Source organism: Ciconia boyciana, chromosome 9 (assembly GCF_034638445.1).
Source record: "Ciconia boyciana chromosome 9, ASM3463844v1, whole genome shotgun sequence".
Taxonomy (NCBI): Eukaryota; Metazoa; Chordata; class Aves; order Ciconiiformes; family Ciconiidae; genus Ciconia; species Ciconia boyciana.
The window spans coordinates 5,087,757-5,107,651 of NC_132942.1; the positions used below are offsets into that span (position 1 = coordinate 5,087,757).

Below are 19,895 nucleotides of genomic sequence, written 5' to 3' on the forward strand. Positions count from 1 at the left end.
ACTTTTGAACCAAGATAAAGAGGCAGAAATTCTAAATTTTCCCAGGATAAAAAACTTCTGAAAATGTTTATACTGAGAGATGTGCAGTACTATATTTCCCTGTATTTGAGCCAGCTGTCTCCTGGGATGGATACTTCCCTTGGAGACGAACTGTGCAGGGATTTCAACAACATGGGAAAGCTCAGGACAGGAAACTATGGAGTCTGGACTCACAGAAAGATAGGCAGGGTGACTGGACTGGGTTTTCATCAAAGGGTTTATGTTCATGTGAAATCTTTAATTCCAATACTGGCTGGACACGCATCCCCTCCAAAAATTTCGGACCAATCCTCAGCCACTGTCAGGTCAAAATAACTAACCTTATCAACTTCACCTTCAGTCTCAGTCTAAAGAAAAACTGGAATAATGTTCACATGTTACAGCCAGGCTTAAGGTATTTTTGCTATTACTGTGCAGACAGACCTGAGTAACTACATGCAGACCCTTTAACATAGAAAAGGGATGGCTGTAGTTTGCCTTTCAAGCTGATAAAATAACATCTTTATAATAAAATACTTCCGTTTTTTTCTCACTCCTCTTCCCACTTTCATTTATTTATTTGTACTGTTGGTTCTTCATTTTCAAAGATTTCATACTCATTGCTTTAGGACAAAAAGAACTGTGATGACAAATATGGTTGTTATGTTTCATCTTATTCCCAAGGGTCTTTTCTTCTGCAGATGATGAGCATCTGCTCCTAGTCATGTAGAAATCTGATTAACAAAGCATGATCTTTGATTAGCATATTTCAGAAATTGTTTCTTATTATGAGCTCTCCTTAGGGCTTGTGTTGCTTAGCAGTAGAACAACCTTCCAAACTTATTTAACATGTTGAGGAACTTAGCAGGCATATAAATCCCTATTTCAACCTTTTATCTTCATATGGATCATGCATTCTGCATAAGTGGAAAAAAATCTCAAGAAATAATAATCCAGATCGTGGGGTTTTTTTATGTCTTCTGACAAAGCCTACAGTTTTGCTTGTACTTAATGAACTTCCTTCTACTGTGTTGAACTGTAAGTAAGGGCTGTTTGTAATGAATAATAAATAATGCTTCTATAGTGTGTTCCATTTAAGGATCTTCATGAGCTTTTCAACCACGAATGAAATAATTCCTCCAACACACAGGTGGGGAAAAGGTTTATTTATTATTATTGCCAGCATTATTATTCATTTCAGATTTTAGAAGCAAGACACTGAGGTAGAGAGAAGTTGAGGCCTGATTTAAAAGGAAATAGTGACCAGGATTTCCAACCACATCTTTTCCCATTCCTGTGCTTCAAACTGATGGCATTTAAAAATATTCTTCTTTTTCAACAGACAATTTTTTAATTGCAAAATATTTCAAAGTTGTGTTTCTTTTAACAATAATGTATTGTGTGATGCTATTTCGGAATATACATACTTCAGAAATGCATGCATTTTTATTGCCTTAGAAGACCTAAGGAGTTCCTGAAGTGGATATAATTCTTCAATTAGAGTAAATTTTGCTATGAAAAAATGGTAATTATTGAAACTGTGCATGATGTCACATAGACCATGTGGGCCTAAATCTTGCTTCTCTTATTCACGCCAAACTAGTATTGACTTTGTAGGCTAAACCCACATCCCCAGTTACGCAGGCTCTGGCTGATAGAAAACTCTGAGCACAAGGCCAGAGAGTGCTCTCCAGCAGCCCAGCAATGTTGGCAGCTATTAGCCCTGGGCTCCTAGCCAATTTGCACAGTGGTTTCTGTTGATGCAGCATTTTGCATCAAGGATGTGTCACCAGCAAAAGCAGACAATGTGCATGTGCTCCAGGAAAAGAGCAAGGCCAGCTGCAAGCCAGCAAAAGTTCTAGTCATTAAATTTTTTTGTGTGGATATGACCATTGAATTATATCAGCCCACTGAACCTATAATCTGGCGACCCTTCACGCTCCAAGTGGCACTTACGTATTAAAGGCTTTGCAGAAGGAGGGTATCTTACTCTGTTTTGCAGTTTTAGAATATCTAGATAGATACATAGGTAAGGAAATTGTGGCTTGCCATTTCAATCCCTGTCAAATATCTGCCTCAGTCTTTAAGTCAGTCTCCAGTGAGAGCGAAGTAAGAGGATTAAGAATGTATATCTCACCCGCTGTGTACTGGGAATGTAAAGAGCAGGGGATGGGCTACTTCTCGTACGCCATTTAGCCTGACTTAGAACAGACACCAAAAGGCAACAGCAAAACACCCCTGAAGAGCCTTTTCAGCCTTTGGTCTTCTCAGTGGAACAGACCCTGGCCCCTCAAACACTGCCTATATATTTTCCTAATGGCAACTCATTGATGTTGATGCCTTGTTGTTTATGGTGCAGGAAACAGATGGTCTTTTCTTCTTCCTTGCTCACTTCACCTTTTCTATCAGTTTTAATGGCTTTAAAAGAAAAAGCTTTTAACACTTTTGGTTTGTTTTTACAATTTCCCCCTGTCTTGCACCAAAGGCATTCCACTAAATACATATGCACTAGTGAAGCTCAATTGCCCATCACAAATGTGTAATGGGTGTTAATGTGGTACGAGCTTGTAGCTATGGCTGTTTAAACCAACACAGAACAGCTGCAGCACTGCAGGAAAACAGAAGAATCCTCTGCTTGTTGGAAGGCCATTTGCTGTCATATAAAGAAATTTGGTACATAGAAAACTGAAACTTCTTGTACTTCAAATAGTATCCTTTAAAAGTTTCTCTGATCGTTCAGTAGAAGTGGGAAACTCAGTTGTCATAATGTGCAATAAGAGCTTTATACAGTCCCCAAAATGAAACTAAGAGTTGCTCATTTCCAAGAGTGGCCCATTATGTGGGGAGGGAGGGGAGAGGTAAAATGGGACTTGAGGACACATTGAAGAGGAACAGAAAGTCAAATCCATGCCAAAATAATGTCCAAAAAAAGCTTATCCAAAAATCACTTCTTAAACAAAGGTGAAATTTCTCTGTATGGCTGTGACTTCCCTTCTTCTGAAGTATTCACATAACCATTTTTTGAATATTTCGAATTCATTCTGGCAGATACGTCTTACTGCTGATCTTTAGAAGCATCCTTTTGTAAGAGAATGAATTTAGATAGATAGCCCTTCGAATGGGACTTGATTGCAGAAAAGTATTTCTAAGAGATTTTCCCAGGTGTGATCAGTGCTCTAATTGGAGTGGTGTCCAGCATAGCACTGTATCGCTCCTCTTTTTTTGTTTCAAAGATTACCAAATCACTGCTCATTTAAGGAAGCGGTCTATAGAAACTTGGCAGGAGCAGGCAGGCTTGCACACTGGCAGGACAACAAATACTGTCTGCCTCTGTTATCCCACATCACCTCTGTTGAGCTTCTGTAGGGACCAGGAGGCTGCTCCAGTGCCTAATGCACCAGCATCTTCTTGCCCCTGTGAAGGAGCAGCTCATGCCTCCACTAAGTTCAGAGCCTCTTGCTCCCTTTGGGTGCTAAACAGGATGATCCCAAACTAAATCCTAATTTTACCACATCAAGCCTCTGATACATGCTTAATATCTTCATTTATTTGAATAGGTGTGAAAGGTATGTGCAGCTCTAGTAAAACCTAGTGTAATGTGCCATGTGCTAAGTTCTTAATTTAGTGTTAGGAGACATTTTTGCGTATAGAGAAAAAAATGAAGGGGCTCCTCAGACTCTCACTGCTCCTTTCTGAGGGTGTTTGTCATGTCTGAGGAAAATGGTTCATCACAAGCTAAATGGGGATCTGTGCAGGAGCCTCCTGTTAGAATATTGGCAGCGTATCGCTGTGCCGTTTCAGACTCCAGATACCCTTTTCAGATAAATGGGGTGGGTGTGTGTGCGCGCGCGTGTGCATGTGTGTTAATCCTTGTGTCCTGCCTAAATGCCAGTTTTGGTAGTTACTTTGTCTGCAGTCCTTTAAGTCCGTTTGCATCCTTATTAGTGTCACCGAAATCGGGAATAAACCTCTTACCACCAATATAGCATTAAGAAGCAGGCATTCTCCTTATTGCAGCGCTGGATGCACGGGGGATCCTTCCACCTAACGTGCATACCAGTTTACACAGATCTAGGTTCATTTATACAGTATATCTTTCCATATGCATAGATTTTCACACTACTAGACAGGACTATGTTAATTAGTATCTTACATAATTATGATCTAGCATAACGTGTGCTCGGTTTTTCACGTGCAGGTCCTCTGGTGGTTGCTGGTGGTCGTAGACCCCAAACCCATGCTTTTCAGGTCATGAATCCAGGGTCATTCTTCCTTTTAAGGCTTAATTTTCTCCATTGTTAAATATCACATGCTAGAAGATTTCACCGGGATATTCTTGGGTTTCTTTGTTCCTTCTTGGTTGACCCTTTGAACTTTATTCTTTACATGTTCCTCACTTATTCTCCAACATTAGGGTACAGCATTATTCACTTCTTCAAGTCCACTATTGTGCTGCCTTGCAGTACACTGTTACAGAGAGGCAGGTTTTAACCAGCGGATTGTAAATGGATATGTTCAGGAGGAAGGTTCATGGGATCTTTCCTAATCAAAACCGTAAAGAGAGTACCCGAGGGTAAACCCTAGTACCCTGCACTTCCCAATGCAGGATTGCATGTCACTTTTGTGCATTTTCCAGACTCCTGACTAGCTGCAGTACCTCAAATCATCCATCACATTAGAGGGAGAGAAACTCCCTGTACTGCCACCACGTCCTTTTCTCCAGCAACTTAAGAATTGTTGAGATAAAGATTGCCCACTGTATTATTCATCCTGGGGCTGGCTGAAGTACTGAAGATACACTTCTGGGCAATGTGTCCCCGTGTGTCCTCAGGTTCTCTGAGGCTACTGGAGAAAAGGACAAAGCAGCAGTGATCGCTCCTCAGGGAACCAAAGCCTTAGACCAAAGCAGGGATGCTACCACCGAGATGGGGAACACTGGATAGTGTCAGAAGGAGAATAAAGAGTGTAAGGACTGACTTTAGAGGAAGAACTTCCCCTGGGGAGCATCAGCAGGGACAACAGCTTGGGCAGATTTGCTCTGGGATAGCAACTCATCATGCTCTCTAATCCCACTTCTGACAGCACTACTGGTGATGTAAGTTGTTGTATAAAAGCCCAGGATTATTTTATTGTTGTTACTGCTCTTCTACTCAAGCATTTTAAGTACAGGAGATGCTTATCTGTAAAAATTAAATATAGTTTCTACAAAATAATATGCCTGTTATACAGTATCTGTGAAATTAATTTTATTAGCGCTCTGCAATATGTCGGTTATTAGATACTTTCTACAATACTAGTCATTTTGTTACTTGTGAGTCTATTTTATTCCACCATAACTTTTCTATGAAATAAACAGCATGATATAGATTATTCAACTAGAACTTCATCCCAAAGTATCATGTCTAATATCAATGTGAATGCCAAGTTAGACTCAGATCACTGTTCAATAATCAGAGTCTTTAAGGTCTCCATCTATCTTTCTACTTAAACATCTCTATTTAACACACAGCCTGAAAACAACGGCACATACTGTAAAGTGGCAAAGTATTTATTCGCTCAGATGTGGGAGTGTTCATTCTAACCAGTTGTCATCTGTCAACCAAGAGATAACTTTATATGCCTTTCTCACTTTCTTTTTTAATATGCTTGGTTTTTTATAGCCCTTGATCCATCCAAAGATCCATGTTTGAAGGTGAAGTGCAGCCCACATAAAGTGTGTGTCACTCATGACTATGAAACCGCTATTTGTGCAAGCCGCAAGCAGCTGGTACACAGGTAAGGAACCTTTATGTTGTTTGAGGTTTTTGTGTCTTCACAGACATCCAGTAGGATAAGAAGAAATAAAATGAGAAAACTCCAAAATGAACATTAAAACCCATAATTTTAAAGCATTCCTTTAAAGTTCAATTTGCATTTTTTTCCAAAACCAAACAGAAGTCTTATTTTTTATAACTGAGGCTATTCCAAAAAGATGAACTGGAACATGGTGCACCATGTAGTGTGGAGTGCAGAATGCTCTCCCAGTTCTGGGAGTGGTTTTCTCCTCGCAGAGAGCAGTAACTATGCATATTTTAAAATCTGAAAACCTGTAATATGAAATGAAAACATTGTGTCAGAGACATCTACAGTTCCAGTAACTTAATTAGAAGCAAATAAAAGAGATCAATAAAGATTTTTTAAAAATATATCAAACCTCTGCTTAAATTTGGTAAAGAACTGAAAAATGTTGGTGGAACTTTGTAGAGTATCTCCCTGGGGAGTCACATAATTACAGAAGCTCCAGATGTGATTATTGAATGACTGAATTAAGAGCAAATGAAATAGCTCATATGTTAAAAGCTTTGGCCAAGATGTTCAATAGACCACAGCACTTCACTGAGAGAAGATATGAATAAACAAAGAAAAGCTTACTGAGCATAGGTTGAGATATGCTACAAACAATCAAGAATGAAGACATTTATAAACAAGTTTAGAGAAAACAAACTAACATTGCCCTATTTTGGAAGCAGAACAAGTAGAACCAGTAAGGAAACTGTTCTTGAGTGTCTCCAGTCTCTCTGAGTCAAGACCTGGAACAAAACTGAAGAAATAAGCCCCTCCGCTTGCCAACAGATGTCAAATAAAACCTGTACTGCTGTAATGGGCAACTCTGAATGGTTGGTCTGTACTTTAAAAAAATATGTTGTGTTGCTTTCATTACATTTGAGTGATAAATCTGTGGACTGGTCTTCAATTTATTTCCCTATTTAGTAGGGAAATAAAAATTTCCCTCTAACAACTCAGGTCCCTAAATGTCATTGTCAGCTGAGATTTTAGTTCCACAACTGTTTAAGCCTAACTAAATTCAGGATGATCTGATTTCTGTACTGGAGTCAGACGTCCAGCAGTATTCAGGTCAGACACAGAAAAAAGAACAGAATGTTGTGGGACTAAAGATGAAAATCTTTAGTGGTGTCACCCCACTGATTCAAATCAGCAGAGAATTTGGCCTAGTTATTTTCCTCATCGACATGTCTACCCTCTGAGGCAAGGGTAGCTGGATATTCTGAGAATAAGAACACTTTGGGGACATATGTGCCACTGTCACACATCATCAGTAGTTCTTTCAGCATTACAAAACTTGCTGGAAATTGGAGAATTTTCAAAGTGAGTTTTCAATACATTTCTATTCATCTCCATAGTCACAGTGCTACTCAAAGGTTAGCTGAAATAGCTGCAGGCAGTGGAGGAATCATAGAGAGATCACATGAAACACAGCCTGGTTTCTGGGAAAAAGGGATATTCAGCTCCTCCTCTATACCATTACTCTGTACCATTTTGACCACTTTTGGGACATTAAATACTGGAAAGAGCTCAGAAAGCATTTGGCTCAGCATCTATGGCTATATATCATAAGGACTACTATATAATGCAAGCGCTTTAGATCCATCCTAACTAGAAACTGTAAGCTACATAATGCCAAAAATGTCATTAGAATGTAAGCACTGCACATAGCCATACTCCGAACATCCTTCCAGGGTTCATTCCATATTGAAAACCAAAGTTTAAACATACTGCCTCACGCACAGTACACCATTAACTTTGTATTATAAATCAAAGCATTTTTTTTTTACTGGATTAGCTTCCTCAGCCAGGTAGCAGTGAGATAAGATGAGATCGAATACTGATAAATAGGGAAAGAAAAGTATTGAAAACTTACTTTGAAAATTCTCCAAACAATTTCCAGCAAGTTTTGTAATGCTGAAAGAACTACTGATGATGTGTGACAGTGGCACATATGACCCCAAAGTGTTCTTATTCTCAGAATATCCAGCTACCCTTGCCTCAGAGGGTAGACATGTCGATGAGGAAAATAACTAGGCCAAATTCTCTGCTGATTTGAATCAGTGGGGTGACACCACTAAAGATTTTCATCTTTAGTCCCACAACATTCTGTTCTTTTTTCTGTGTCTGACCTGAATACTGCTGGACGTCTGACTCCAGTCATATTTAAGGCTGTGTTAATCAGGAATAAATGCATTACAAGAGGTGGAGTTGCACCTATTTAAAGCCAGTGAAAGCCTGAATACGTTAGTGTGGGCGTATGTGTAGTAAGAACCATCGAATAACACAGCACCATTGCGACTGCTTTGCACACCCACAGTGCTTTTGGGTGTGCTCAGAAGGATTTTCCATTTCATGCATCATTATCAACTTGCTGTAGTGGCTTTACAAAGCTTGTAGGCTCAGCAAAATGTAATCAGGAGAGCAACATCTTGCGTTATTGCTGGGGCTTTCAGACAGAGCTACGCCGATTTGCATCACCTGATTAACTGGCCTGCCGAAGAGTTGCAGCACAAGGAAACTCTATTTTTCGAGGCGTAGTGTAACTAACTTTGAAATCACCAGTGACAATGCAATGCCGTTGCTATTTCATTTTCTTTGTGCTGGAATGCACGCTTTTTAAACCACTGCAGGAATACAATAACAGTGTATAAAATTGAGTTGAATGGAAACTTGTAATTTTACATTTACTCAGACCCTGGCTCCGTGATGGCTAACTCATCCTGTAAGGCTTTCGGGCAGAGCAAGCCTCATGCCTTTAGAGTAAGACTCTCACATCTGGCAGCACGGCTGTCACATACTTCACGAACAGCGCTGTGGCTTTGGTCCTGCCCAAGGTGGACCTGCTGGATGTGGGATCCACAGACCCAGCTGGCAGGGCACATGGGGTGGGTCCGTGGGTGCCAGTAGGTTTGCTTGTGGGTTACCCCTGGGGTGCCGAAGGAGCCTGCTAGAAGTCCCATGCCCCAGGGGCAGCCTGGCCTCTCCTCTGCAGCCTCCTCCTTCCCTCTTCCTCCTTCCCTCCCCTCCACAGTCACCTGGTGAGCAGCCCTGGGTCTTGAAGATAAGGGCGATGATGTCCGAGAGGTATTTCAGACAGATAATAGCGTTTTGTCAGCCCATCCTCTAAGGCGGCATTTACAGTACAAACTGGGCAGGGCATTAAGAGAACAGCCAAGGCTGAGCAGTGATTGAAGAGTGCATAAAAGATAAATTTGAAGGTACCTTCTTAAACGCTTGATAGGCCTTGGAATAATGATAGAGCCTTATGAAATCTTTTGTGTGGATTAAAACCCCTTTCAATTTGGACATGATCTATGAGGAAGAGTCTTTATTAGTTCAGTTTTGCATGCAATGCAGTAGTTAATATGTCTCCAAGATTTCTCATACATTTGCATTCCTGTAAAAATTTATGCCATTTGTCTCTGCCGGTGTTAGTGCAGCTGACAGGAAGGAAAGATGTCACTCTTGGGCTTTTTTGGAAAGAACAGAATGAGAAAAGAGGGTTGATGAAAAAATAATGGCCATATTAACATGTCCAGGGTTTACAGCTTTGTTCGGTCCATTTAACTGGCGATCACCAATTAGTTCATCACTGCAGTGTTTGTCACTCACAAAGGTAATCATGCAATGTCTCTGCTTTGCTGCTGTGACTTAGAAATCCAGCTGTTTACTCCGTATTTCTTCAGTGCTTTTGAGGCTACTGCTGCTGACAAAAGAGGCCACTACTGAGTTCCTCACAAATGTTTTTTTTAAGATCTGGACAAGTTCCCAGATAAAACATCTGTTCTTCTAAATTACGCATCAAAGGTTTGGTCTGCCCAACATGGCAGTGTTGGCAACTACACTTATCCACAACGAGCAGACAAATCTCCCTCTCTTTCTTTACAAATCCTGCAGTTGACACACTATTTCTGGTTAGGAAGGACCCTGTTGAAAACAAGTCCAGTAAAACATCCTCGCATGTGAAATTGAGCATTTTCTTACCACTGCTATGCTACATGCTATTTGTGTGCTTTAAATTGTATCCAAAAGGGAATTCACAAATGAAGGAAAATAATAATTGCGAGAATGTCGGTGACCCACCTGCTTTCAAGAACTGCTTGGGAGCATTACGGAAAAATCTTTGACCACAGCAAATGCACTTTTAGGGATTTACTGAAAAGTTGTGCACATAAGCAAGGATTTTAAACAGCACTATCATTCAATGTCTATGTATTAGATCAACAGTTACCTTTTAAAATGCACGAAATATAGGGCCTATAAACCCTAACCCTGTTGTTTTGCTCTCCTCTCTGACTCGGGCATGTCTGTGTTTTCTCTTGCTTGCTTTCATGCTCTGCCAGTGCTGGTAAATGCTAATGAGGGTTGGCACACCACCAAGCCCTCCTTTGGGGGTAACATCTTCCCGTGCTGAAAATCTGACTCCCACATTTTCAGTGGCCTGACCGATGTGAGGGAGGGCTTGTTCCTAAGCTTCTGATGTTTAATTCTGCGTGATTTATATGGTAATGTTTATCAAAGCCTGAATACGTGAGCAATCTATATGAGGTGTTGTAACAGAACCAAACATGGGAGATGATTAATTATCTTTGGATCTACTAATAGCATCAGTTTGTTCCCCAATTAGCCTTGCTGTGTTCATAGCTTTTTTCTATTCTCTTGTTCGTTTTCATGCTGATTCAGAAAATAATTGTTGTTCATTTGTGTATTAAGCACAATTCAGGAAAAAAAGCATATCCCAAAGGGAACTTTACAAATTAACATTGTTCAGCTTCCTGTTGGTATATGTATCAGTGTTAATTGTATGTGGTTTACTTGTATGTATTTTCTCGAAAGGGCTACCACATGCAGCAAGATAGGAGAACCCAGACAATAATAGGGCAAGACCACGTAGTTTATTCATTTTTTTGTCTTTCTCCGTAGAAACTATCCAACTAGTTTTTGTAGCAAGCTTTTATTACTTCTGAACGTTTCCAAAGCAAAGTGTCACTATTTCTAACGTCTCTGCAAATCCCTACTTTTCTTTCAGTTTGGGCTAAAAATGAAGAGGGAAGGGATGTGACTCCCTAACAGGGTGCATTCTCCCCCATTTCATTGAAGTCTTGATGCTTTTTTGTAAGCTGACAGATGCAAGACAAGCAAAATTATGCAGAAAATTTGGAAAATCTGCTGTAAAACTACTGTTCTTTCAATTAGTATTTAAACTTTGCTGAGGAAAAATGAAGTTATTTTCAGTGGTGCTGCGGTAGAGCCCAGTTTGTTCATCCATCTTGGGTAGGCAGCATGCCAAAAAATGTGTTCTGGGACATGGAGGCCTTCCTAGAGTAATAGGGCTCCATAACTTTAATTTAGGATAATAGAGGTCTATAATAAAATCATTAAGAAGATTAAATTGTTAATGTATGCACTGGATGCAGAAAACATCAATATCAAAATTATTTTTCACATCCTCAGAGCTTTTTGGAAGTTCTGGGATGAATTCACAGTTATGAGTTAATTTTTACTGCAGATTTGTTTATGGGCACCAAATGAATTCTTTTGTTGATTAACATCTTCAGAATTAAGGGAAGAAAACTGCCCTGTTCAGAACAAAAATAAAATTTTTTGACCATTGTTTTAGAAAAAAAAAAGCTATTTCAAATTTGTTGGACTTTTTTTCCAAGTAACAATACAACAATATTACATCTCTCCGCAAACTGTTTTCAAATCATTGAATCTGATTTTCCCTAAAAAAAGAATGTTTTCATGCAAAACATTTTATCCATCTCTAATGCTGAGCATTGATTTCTCTAATCTACTGGCATAGATTTTTGCTTCAGAAGAAAGAGCGTTGAAATATTTGATTAAACACACATTCACAAAACTCAACAGATTGCATTCAGGTTTTTTCAAACAAATATATTGTACCGGGGAAATTGCCAAAATTTAGGCTTATTATTCCCAAGGGTACCTCTGACAGAATCTTGGAGAATTATTTTAATCCTCTGTGAATGAAAGTTCTAGACACGAACAGGATGGAGTAAATGGCGTTTTTTTGTAATTTGTAAACTATAGTGCATTACTCCGTAAAGACTATTATTCTTTCTAATATCTAATCACTCATGGTACATTGCACAGTTTAACGGTAGCTCATGCTGTTTGTCCAGAAAAATAAATGAGAAACCAGGAAAATCAAGGAGAGAGGGGCCTTTGAGGTCACAGCCAAGTACATCAGATAATGTCATGTGCAAGTGGTGTGCAAGTGATGTGTGCAAGTCCTTAGGGAAAACTTGAAAGCTTTTAAAAGTATTTTATCTCTGGACTGCCTGACAGCAAAGACATGCCTCTGCTACAGTGCAAAAGCTTTGGATTTTGCAGCAGACATGTAACAGACACGTGGAAATCAGGCATGTTTTTTTTCTTATGTGGGCTCAGTTGCCTTTTAATAAGACAGAGAGCACATGGTATGATGTGCCATCAATCTACAAGTGCTCAAGGGGACCACTGAATACTAAAAGAGGACAGCATAAGAGTCTGGCACTATCCTTTATTCCCCATTGCAGTTATTTTTAAAATTTTGATTATGAAAATTATGATCTAAGCATGAACTCCCAAAGGTCAATAGCTTTTCCTCCAAAACAATCTCCGTCTTTAACAGCCTGGGATTCAGTCCGAGGATGCTTAAAAAATATTGGAACAGCACTCACTGGTTTTAAAAGCAGATATTACTCTACTGAACAGGATAATCTGTAAACTGTAGGTCTCATTCTCCAAGTGGTCCATTTCTCAGTTTCAGCTCTGCCTAAGGTAAATTGCTTTTAACTAAAGAGACTGTAGGGAGAGTCTGTGGAGGGACTAGCTTCCATCAGTCAAGATGATATGAGCTAGTTCTGTTCTGAATCGTGAGAGTGACCTACTTGCTGCCAGGAGTTTCTGCACAAAAATCCTCCAGTTTACTATTTTCTGGAGGAAGCTGGCTATGGTATCTCCCCTCAATAGACAAGACTTCATGTACCTTTTAGGCTGTTTTCTGGCTTTCCCGAGCTCTGGATATGCTGTTGACTTCAGTTTATTTCAAAACTCAGAGGTAAAAGACCCCTGAACATTAGCCAACATGTAGAAGGAAAAGTCCACTTTCCTTGAGTTTAAGTACTGCAGTCATCTTTACAGCTGAATTCAAATATGGCTCGTGACTCAAAGCAAAAAAGTGCCCAAGTTTTGCACCATGCATTTTGGCCTTTCACAGAAAAATGTAGACATTGCTGAAGTACGGTCAGGCAGAGCACAAGTATCTCCAATGGAATTTGCACAACAGCTGACAAGGGGATTGTCACCAATAGCCTAGATGTGAAACTTTCTGCATCCCGAGGCCAATTAGCCACTCTCCACTTCTCTCCCCAGAACTGGTATCTCGTTGCTAGTCATGCTTCATCAGCTTTAGAGCTCATTAGAGTAGTGCAAGGTGACTGTCTCCTATTGGACATGAATAATTTTTGAAATATATGATAGTGCACAACTCTTTTATAATGGATTTTAGAGCGTGTAGTCCTCATCTCTGTCTGCTTTGGCGTAGCAATAGATGAACTTGTTCTTGCTATCAACAGGGGATTTACTGTATTTTATTCACAGTCACCAAGCACCTGGCTGCTGGGGTGAATGTCTTACTGCTCAGGTCATTGTCTTTTACTCTGCAGCTCCTATCTTACTGTGCTCTACTTTACTGTGAGGATGCTGCAAGCACAAAAGGAAATACAATGGTTATTGAGACATTCTGCGGCTGCCTAACTCCTTTTAGACCAGTATCAGAGCACTCACTGAAAACCACTTCAATGCCTCTGGATACCTTTGCTATCATCAGAAAGTTATTATATTGAATAGAATAAGAAAATAACCTATTATCTTCTGCACTTTAATTAACACTTATAAATAGTTTAGTTTGTGCATTTAAAGACAATATTATTGGATGGGTTGAATACTGCTTTGTAATATTCCCGCTCTTAATATTTCTAGTTGTACACTTTTAGCAGTGTGGACCAGAATAAAATAAAATAATGTGTGGACCAGAATAAAATATAAAAATGGACCAGAAGTGACTTCTTGGATCATTAAGTCCAAAACCTCTGCAACAGTATCATATAAACTTTTTCATTAGCCTGCCAAGTTCTGTCTTAAAGATAATAAGGTTTATTGCCCCCTCTACTCAGTTTGGAAGAATCCTTAGCATCTCAACCCTTCTGCTTAGAAACCTGCTAATATCTAGCCTAAATGTTTCAAATCCAGCTAAAACTTCTGGAGTTTTCCTAAATGGTTCCTTAGTACTTATTTGGAAATAATGACCTTCTGTGGGTTTGCTAGACTTAGCAAATGCTCTTACTCCTTTCTTATAGCTCTCTTAAAAAGACATTCCTCTTGACTGTCTCAGTTTTCTTTTGTAGCAGAGCTTCTTGGGCTTGGCTGCTGAGATCAGTCAAGAAATTAAGCCCAAAATTATCACTTTGTCTTCTTGCTATTTAAACTCTTTACACATCTTTAGGTATTATATTCCCTCTGAGTCATTGCTTATTAAGATTTTAATCTGTATTTCTTAAATTAATCCCCTCTTTTAAGTGCCTGTTCTATCCATGCCTGCTTTAAACCTGTGGTTGTCCTTCCGTGAGCCCCAGAATTTCTGCAATTCGGACGTCCACATTCCAGGTGGGCTTTCAACTGAGCTTTCTGGAGAACAGTTCTGGCTTTAATGTTCTGTGTATCTCTGGATTGATATACAGTTCAGAATTGGGTAGATATATGTGCAGTCTGCTGTTTCAAAGATTTGTACATAGCATTCTACATTTGTTTCATCCTCACTAGGAACGTGCAATAGCCAAAATTACTTTTCTCTGAGCAAAACATTTTTTATTAACATGATAACAAAAGGAGAGGGAGGAGGGAGTTTGAAATAAATACAAGCCATAACTAGCTGAGCATTACATATAAACTATATATAAAATTCAGTGTTTAGAGCTCTGAGATCTGACTAATACAAAACTTAAATATATAATGGTGAAAAATGCATGTCTGAAAGTTAAGGTGTGAATATAAGTTTGTGCAGCAGATTCATAGGGAACACAAGCCAGCAGGAAAACTTAAATATGTGAAAGATAAAATAAGGGCAACGCAATGTTTGTTCTTCAACACTTTTACTATCTTGGTGGTTTTTTTGTTGACTGCAGAATTGGTCACGTATAAACCTATTGATATAGCTCTTACCAACTTGTCAAGAGCTAGCATCCAAAGCTCAGTTAGCATCCAAAAGCTCATGTTCGCCTTGAGGTATCTGGAAGAAGGAGTTAAAAGTTCAATCACTTCCTCCATGGCATTTGTCTATTCCTGACTTGGATTGTGAGCTGTTTACAGCATAAGGGACGTTGGCTTTTTTGTTGTTTGGAAAGCTCCTCTTGCTCACTCTAAAGTGAGCAAGAAGTGAAAACAGTAATTGGTATAAATGTCATCTGCTTGGCAAATGTCAAGAGATTAGCCAACAAATGAATAATGAACAAATGAATAACGGTTGTTGGGACTCACTGCCTGTGTATCCTCGTCCTGTAAGAAGACATTAGGCTTCGCATATGGAGTAGCTTGGTAATTCTTGGATTTTCAATGCTTTTTCAGACAACCTTAACACATCATCATTATTACTATTATTAAAATGCAAACAGGTAGGTATATTAAGATGTGGGACCCAAGAGGACAGTTCTACAGGCTCTCTATATCCCTGTCAGCAGTACCACATTTGACCATTGACCTCGTAGGTCACATGCATGTCTTATTGCCTTGAGCTGTTGGCTGACTTTCTCTATGACTACGTTAATCCTCACAGGACCTGGAATCTGCAATCTTTCTGGGTTTACCACAGCCCAGTAGATTAGGGAGCTATTTCCCAATTCACGCTCTTTGTATTTTCTATATGCTAAAAACCTTAACCATAGAATTGCTGGAAACAAATTTGTAGTAATATTTAATACGTGTCTGTATTTGTGCTGTTTATCCTTATCTTAAATCTGTTGAGTAATCCAGTCAGTCAGAAATGATTATTTAATGTTTACAAATGACCTCCAATGCTCTGAAAATTATTCTGTATTTATACAATAATCTGTTTACTGGAGATTCTAAATTTATTGCTGGTTTTTGCTGTAGAAGCCCCAGGACATGAATGCGTTCAGTGGAAAAGCCTTTTTAGTGCTAATAAAAGGCATGCTTTTGTAAGATTGGGACTGATGTTTACAGTGAAGGAATTTTATTAAAGCTTTTCTTCAATTTCCAACATCCCATTATATTGGAAAAAGTATTAAATGTGCAGCATTTTAAAATCTGCCTTTTGATAAATGGCATTATATATTCCAATTGCAGTGAATATTACAAACAATATACCTTGAATGAAATTTGCAAATTAGGCCTTAAAAAATATTGCATTTCATTTGATGCTGGTCAGTTTGCTCCTTTTTACAATCATGTGTCTTCAATATGCTGCAGACTCAACATATATAAGTTTTAAACCTACCGAAGACTGATCTTTATTGTTTGTAAAACAGTTCTATATTTTACCATTACACTTTGGAGATTTTCCAGTTACTGCTTCTAAAGCCTTTCAATAGCAGTGAAAGGTATTGATAGCAATAGGGTAAAATTCTAAGGAGTTGGGCCAGACTCTTTTACACCTCTTGCCTTGCATAGTCACAGCTTTCTACCCTGTGTGTCTAGCTCTGTTGGGTGGGAAACTTTGGCTCCTCTAAAGGTGGAAGTGGTTTTCTGCAGAGTTCTGCTGAATTTCGTATCTTCTTCAACATCGTTCATCATTTCAGGCACAAAACTTCACTAGGAAAAATGATGAAGCCATATCCAAGACCACCCTGAGGAATTCATCAGCAAGTATCTTGCCTTTCATTTTTGAGTTGAAGGTTGCAAAAAACTTATACTGCAAAGACCTTTTCCACATAGGTTTGCCAGCTCCAAACAAGATTAGCAACAAAGGCATGAATGACAGCTAATATAAGAAGTTGAAGAAGGTAGTCTTAGGTGTTTTATCCCTTTCACAGCCATACAGTTCCATCTAATGGCACTCTTTTGAAAGAAATAGCTTATGAAAACAATAAAAAGGAGCTTCTTGCATCATTCATTTTCTTATTTGGTGCAAGTTATGTTATCAAAATTAACTTTTAATCTATTTCTTCCCGCTTCTTTAATATTTCAGTTTTTATCATTCTCTTCATTAATAAGCTTATGATCGCCTGCTTAGTGCTCTGCCAGAACTCATCAAGAGCTCAACCTACAGATTTTCAATTTAGTCATTTTATGTCAGATTAATTCAACCAATGAACCACAAATGACATTATTTATGGACCTGAGCCACCAAAGTACAGCCTGTTTAAAGCTCTGTACATAGGGAGTACTAATGATGATTAGAAATCAACCCAAAATATTTTGCCTCTTTAAATATGTCTGTTCAGGTATCACTGTTCCACTTACACATTAACTATAGAAAGGCAATGCTGTGCCATTAACTTTTTAGGCAAAAAGAGTAATACCTCAGCACACTTGTTAAAGATATATTGCTTGTGTCTCTAGATTTAAACCAGTCTTATAATATATGATAATTTCATTCCTGTTAGCATCTTCTGTATCTTAAAAAAAGGGGAGGAAAACATCTTAATATTGCTGTGTAATACTTTACACTTCTTGTTGTTCAGCCAATTTTTTAAGGGAGTCAAGGAAGAAAACACCATGCCAATGTGCCTTGTGATTACAGTTCCTATCACCAATGCAAAACTCTTGTGTGATCCCTCTAATAACTGGAAGAGGTGATCAGAGGTGTTTGAACTTCAAAAGCTAAAAAGGAGAAGAAGGAAGTTCTCTTCTGTGGCTTGAGCTCTTCCCTTCATTCTTTCTCCCTTGAATCTACTGTGAAAGTCAGTGCTAAATTCTGAGTGCCAGTAGTCAAAAGATCAAGTTTTATTTCATACCAAGCCCCTTCATGTCTTCTTAAAACTGAAAAGCGTTATCATTTCAGAACCCCACAGCTCTCAGGATTTGGCCTGGTGGATTTGATGGTCTGGAGGCTGTTAGCAGGTAGTCCATGGAATGATGTTGAACTCCAACATTCACTTTCCTCAACAGGAGAATATTGATTCATTAAAGCCCATCTCATAGTTGCATGCCTGTAGAGTTGCAAGCCTACAGGGTCATTTTATGTTTGGAGGATCCACATTCACCTTTCTCATCTGTAAATTCAGTGCTATGTCTTTTATGAAGGACTGTATATTCATTCTAAGCCACTTCACTGGCTACAGTGTAGAGCTGTCTAAAATAAATATATAAATAGCAAATATATCATGATAGATTCTGTTACATTAATGAAGTGTAATTACCAGGAAACATTTCTACAGAACTGCGCTATTAAATCTTTGTGGAATACCGGGGGCAGGAAGATTAACAAGTTTCCAAATTAGTTGAGTAAGAATTATCAAGCCTTCATTTTGCTATCAATGATTGGATTTATGTTCTCTACTTCAACAATGAAATCCTAAAAGATTAATTGCAAGTAAATACAGAATGTTCAGTGATTGCAATTTGAAAAGTCAAAATTTCTAGCAGATTCCACAGAGTTACTTCCTACTCTAATTAGTATAGTAAAACAAGAAAAAAAAGAAAACTCGTATTGCAGCCAGTGTAAAAACGCCACCTCTATGAAATCAAATATTGCAATTAGGTACAGTACTTAAAACTGGGTTTTTTTAATGTTCTTGGATTAGCTCTTAACTTTGTAGAATTATCTGTATAGTCTTTGCAGTCTCAGTTTGCACAGCTGAGCTCCCTGCTGAGGTTTTTTTTACATTGGCACATTTTGAGAAAGAAGAAACAGAAATGAGCTTAAAATGAAAACAAGCTTTCAGCTTTAAGTATTGAGTAGGCATGTTCTGGAGTTTTCTGACAAAATGGTTTTCCTGTCAATTCAACAAAACATTTCTTAGGAATATAAAGAATAGTTCTTGACAAGAAAGCCTCTCACCTCAGAAATGCGAGTAGGTTGGTGAAGAGACCTTGAATGTAGAATGTAAAAAAGAGAGGTTCAAGCCTTGTGACTCAGGTAGAATATTTTTCTGGATCTTCTGGTAAGTGGTTATTCACTTTTCTTTATGGCTTTCCCTCAAAGTCTGTAGTTTTTATTCCTTTCTCTTGAGGTTAATTGGAGAAGGGATTTGGTCTCATCAGCCTAGGTGAGTGCCCTAGTCACTGGGCTGTCAAATTGGTATCTGTCCATGTCTGACCCAAGGAATATTTCATTAATCATGCAAAATTCACTCAGCAGCGTGATGGTATGACATTCAACTGGGACCCAAGCTCTCCTGAGTCAGTACTGCTATTGTTAACAGAAGGGTAAATAAAATCCACTCCCATTACTTTCCAGCATACCACCTTTGAGAAATCAGTAAAATCAGACTGATGTAATCACCACCTCCTGTCTTGATGGTATGACAAGTTTATTTTCCATTAAGGTTGTGAAGAGAGTCTATAGCATGTGGTTACCCCCAAATGACTTGAGTATTCAATTATCATTTGCACCTAGACAAAATAAGACATTATTTTCTTTCATTATTATCTCAAGAGGCAGAGTATGGCTTTGCTCCTGGAAAAGTGTCTGGAGACATTTTCTTTCCTCTTTTCATTATTTGGAAGTGATCTAGCATTGCTGTTTTCATATTTTATTTCTACAATGGTAGAGTTGAAACATATTGGATTATGATTTCTGAAAGATGAAATCCTTTGCCTGGGTCTTCACTGGTTTCTGACAAATGCCAACTATTCAAAAAAATTCCCAGTCTCCTTTCTTCTCCCTTTTCTGGGACAGTATCTTTAATAAATGGATATTGCAAAAACGACTTTCCCAATAGCACTCAACTAGCCTTTTTTCTTAGAATTCTCTTTGCATACTGAAGAGTAGGCAATTTCTATCATTATCTCTTTTCCTACTTTTCCAGGAAAAACAAATGCTTCAGAGTGTTCAAAGGAGTTGCTGCTAGACCTGCAGGATTCAG

The 19,895-nt window shown here is 38.7% G+C and overlaps 1 protein-coding gene across 2 annotated transcripts in view; it reads left to right on the forward strand.

The window, feature by feature from the left end:
* Positions 1-19,895, forward strand: part of SPOCK1 (SPARC (osteonectin), cwcv and kazal like domains proteoglycan 1) — a 336,819-nt gene that overhangs the window by 193,264 nt on the left and 123,660 nt on the right. For both annotated transcript variants that reach the window (XM_072872906.1, XM_072872907.1), the window contains exon 4: positions 5,679-5,793. In XM_072872906.1, the coding sequence (XP_072729007.1) occupies positions 5,679-5,793 (115 nt within the window). The remainder of the gene's footprint in view (positions 1-5,678; positions 5,794-19,895) is intronic.